We start from the raw sequence: 3,655 nt of genomic DNA on the forward strand, positions 1-3,655 counted from the left end.
ACTCAGATGTAGGATCATTTAACTTTAATTATTACTACTTTTAATACAAATTCAGTTTCATTTAATATTTAACATAACATTAAGTCGTTTTGTAGCAAAGTATTATGATTAAATTTTTGTTTTTTTTTCAATTTTAATACAAGTATTTAGTAACTTAGTATTTTAGTTGCAATTATAGGATGTGATTTAGCATATAACAAAAAAAAAGGAATACAAGAAACTATCTGTGAGGACTCTAACGAGTAAATGGATATTATTTATAATAATTATTACAAAGTGCATAATAATTTATTTACAAAATGCATTTTTATTTAATGGGTATTAATGTATTCCATATACAGTTATATGTAATTATAATTAATAATTGCATATTCAAAAAACAAGTGTTCATTTATTTTGTGTTTCTATTGGTAGTGTAGCTATCGGTTTGTTATCTCAAAGTTAGTACTATTATTTTTTACTTCCTATGTTTTTTTATTATTGTCTACTATTCTATGTTAATTTGTAACAAATATATTCATGATACTGGATTACCAAATGTACATTATTTATTCCTGAGTAAATATTTCCCTGAATACTTGCATTCTTCGACCTACCTGGTCTCCCCAATTAATATTCTCGTTAAGATTATTATTAATATTTACATCCAATTCCTCCATTTCTACATTATAATCATTGTCATTCTTGTCATTGTAATCTATACACAAATTATGCAAAATATATGCAGCTACAATAGTTTTTGTAATGAATGACATGTCACGATATTCTGTAAAAAATTTAATCCGTCGGAAACATTCTTTGAGATAACCAAATGCTCTTTCTATAACAATTCGTGAAGAAAAATGTATGAAATTAAATTCGGTCTGTTGAGCAGTAAGGTGACCATTATCACGAAAAGGAGGAACAAGCCACTGCAATGATGGATATGCAGAGTCTCCGATTATAAACGTGTCATTTGGAAACATTTCTTCTTTATGTTCATTAGCTACATTGTATAATGCAGATTTTCTCAACACTCGTGCGTCATGGAGAGAACCAGGTTGACCACAGTATATATTTGTGAATTTCATACTCGCATCTACAACAGCTTGCAGATTTACAGAGAAATATTTTTTGCGGCTACAATAGTCTTTTACATTTTCGATATTAGGTTTTTCTATTCTAATATGAGTGGAATCAATTGCTCCTATTATATTTCGCATGCCTCTATTAGTTTCAAATTCATGACAAACATATACAACCTTGAGGCTATTTGTCCTTGAGGCCATTTGATAACATTATCTAATTTTGTCAAAATCCAAACTGTAACTCGACAAATTATTCGAAAAACAGATGAAATTGAAACGTCAAATCTATCTGATATTGTCCGCAAAGGTTCTGTGTTTGCTAAGTGCCACAAAAATATAAGAAAACTGAGTTTTACTTCAATTGGTTTTACTCTAAATAAATGCGTGGGAATAAACCCACTTTCTTGTAATTCATCTAAAAATATGATAAAGAACTATAGGTATTAAATATTATAAAACCATGTTAACAACATTATATAATTTTTTAAAATAAAATTTAAAATAAAAATAAATATTACCTATTAATTGATTTGCAGTGATACGCTTAACTCGCAAATGCTCCTTAAATTCCAAATCTGTCCAGCTATCCACAATATTAAGGTAATGTTCCACTCGATGTCTCTTACGTCCATTAGTTAAATATTTTAATAAAGGAAATAACATTAAATAACTATCATTTTCTTCACTACTTGAAGATGTATTGCTAATAGAAATTGTGGCGGATCGATATAGATCCGCACACACAAGCGCGGCGCCGCTAGCCGAGCCGCCGCCGCTCGCCGAGCTGCCGCACAACCACGAGAGCCTCCGCGCAACGCCGTTCGGTGGCGCATTCGCGGGGGGGTTTTCTCGCGAGGAAATCTCAATTAAGAGACAATAAAAGTCAGACCCAGCGGGTGGTCGGACACACTCGCACTCCGCTGCACTGGTCAATATAGGCGACTTTTAGTAACAGCCATAGTACCGACAGCTATACCAACAGCACCTGGAGGCACTACCCCTCGCGCTGAAAAGTGCGCTCGCTGAAGAAGCGATACATCGCGCTGAAAAGTGCGCTCGCTGAATAAGCGATACGTCGCGCTAAAAAGTGCGCTCGCTGAATAAGCGATACATCGCGCTAAAAAGTGCACTCGCTGAATAAGCGATACATCGCGCTGAAAAGTGCGCTCGCTGAAGAAGCGATACATCGTGCTGCAAAGTGCGTTCGCTGAACAAGCGATACCTCGCGCTGCAAAGTGCGTTCGCTGAACAAGCGATACCTCGCGCTGCAAAGTGCGTTCGCTGAACAAGCGATACCTCGCGCTGCAAAGTGCGTTCGCTGAACAAGCGATACCTCGCGCTGCAAAGTGCGTTCGCTGAACAAGCGATACCTCGCGCTGCAAAGTGCGTTCGCTGAACAAGCGATACCTCGCGCTGCAAAGTGCGTTCGCTGAACAAGCGATACCTCGCGCTGCAAAGTGCGTTCGCTGAACAAGCGATACCTCGCGCTGCAAAGTGCGTTCGCTGAACAAGCGATACCTCGCGCTGCAAAGTGCGTTCGCTGAACAAGCGATACCTCGCGCTGCAAAGTGCGTTCGCTGAACAAGCGATACCTCGCGCTGCAAAGTGCGTTCGCTGAACAAGCGATACCTCGCTCTGCAAAGTGCGTTCGCTGAATAAGCGAAACCTCGCGCTGCAAAGTGCATTCGCTGAATAAGCGAAACCTTGCGCTGCAAAGTGCGCTGGCTGAATAAGCGATACCTCGCGCTGAAAAGCGTGTCCGCTGGATAAGCGGCAACGAGGCCACCGACGCCGAAGAGGCGTTCATAACCTCCCTCAGCGTCTGCGGCGACCAACGTCTTCATCCCCACGCCGTGGAAGCTCCACCACATCTGGCTCTCGCGGCGGGAGTTAACTCGACCTGCAGCAGTTCCTCTAGCTCGCGGCGACAACCAGGCTCTACGACCGGTCTCACCAGGTCGCACGAACGGGCACGCAGGGAAAGAGAATCGGACGCCGGTTTCTGGTGGTCCCCAGCGAAGAAGGACGCGTCGCCCCCATGGCAAGGGACTAAACGCGGCGGCTCGATGAGCCCTAAGACGGCGGGAACAATTCCCAGACACCCCCACATAACTCTCACACACCCACACATGTAACCCACATAGAATAAATGTTACTTGTTATTTGAAAGTTAAAAGAAACAGCGAGTGTCACTTCACCCTCCCCGCGAGCGACCGATCACGCCATATAAAAGAGGCAACCGCCACCACATCCCCAAAGAAATACTACTATTCCAATCCGTTTCACTGGAACTTGAGCTCTCTGTAGTACTACGCATTTCACTCACCATTAGCATACTAATTGCCATTTTCTTTTCCATATTCCTATATATAAAATAATAATATTATTAAATCATTATTATAACTACACTTAATTTATATTCTCTCTCTCTCTCTCTCTCTCTCTCTCTCTCTCTCTCTATATATATATATATATATATATATATATATATATATACAGGGTGGACCATTTTAATCCATCCAGTCGAATTTGTCGAAAACCAAGCACGGGAGAGAAAAATTTTTCAGACAAAAGTTGTTTGGTTTCGA

At 40.2% G+C, this 3,655-nt stretch overlaps 1 protein-coding gene across 1 annotated transcript; it reads right to left on the reverse strand.

Annotated features, from left to right (window-relative positions):
* Positions 1 to 1,189: 1,189 nt before the first annotated feature.
* On the reverse strand, positions 1,190 to 3,414 carry LOC116850356. The gene is made up of 3 exons (XM_032828561.1): positions 3,314 to 3,414; positions 1,586 to 1,770; positions 1,190 to 1,482 (listed from the first exon to the last, which is right to left on the reverse strand). The coding sequence occupies exons 1-3, from the start codon at positions 3,412 to 3,414 to the stop codon at positions 1,190 to 1,192; spliced, it is 579 nt and encodes a 192-aa protein (XP_032684452.1).
* Between the last annotated feature and the right edge of the window lie 241 nt (positions 3,415 to 3,655).

The sequence above is a fragment of the Odontomachus brunneus genome, unplaced genomic scaffold (assembly GCF_010583005.1).
Source record: "Odontomachus brunneus isolate Ranch 3 - 2012 unplaced genomic scaffold, Obru_v1 Obru_scaffold_143, whole genome shotgun sequence".
Taxonomy (NCBI): Eukaryota; Metazoa; Arthropoda; class Insecta; order Hymenoptera; family Formicidae; genus Odontomachus; species Odontomachus brunneus.

Excerpts from the sequence above, each read along its gene's own strand:
- LOC116850356 (XM_032828561.1), bottom strand. The coding sequence starts at position 3,414 with ATGGCAATTAGTATGCTAATGGTGAGTGAAATGCGTAGTACTACAGAG. Across the intron at positions 1,771-3,313 it reads AGTATTTCTTTGGGGATGTG|CAATACATCTTCAAGTAGTG; the intron begins GTGGCGGTTGCC and ends AATTTCTATTAG. Across the intron at positions 1,483-1,585 it reads CACTGCAAATCAATTAATAG|ATGAATTACAAGAAAGTGGG; the intron begins GTAATATTTATT and ends TCATATTTTTAG.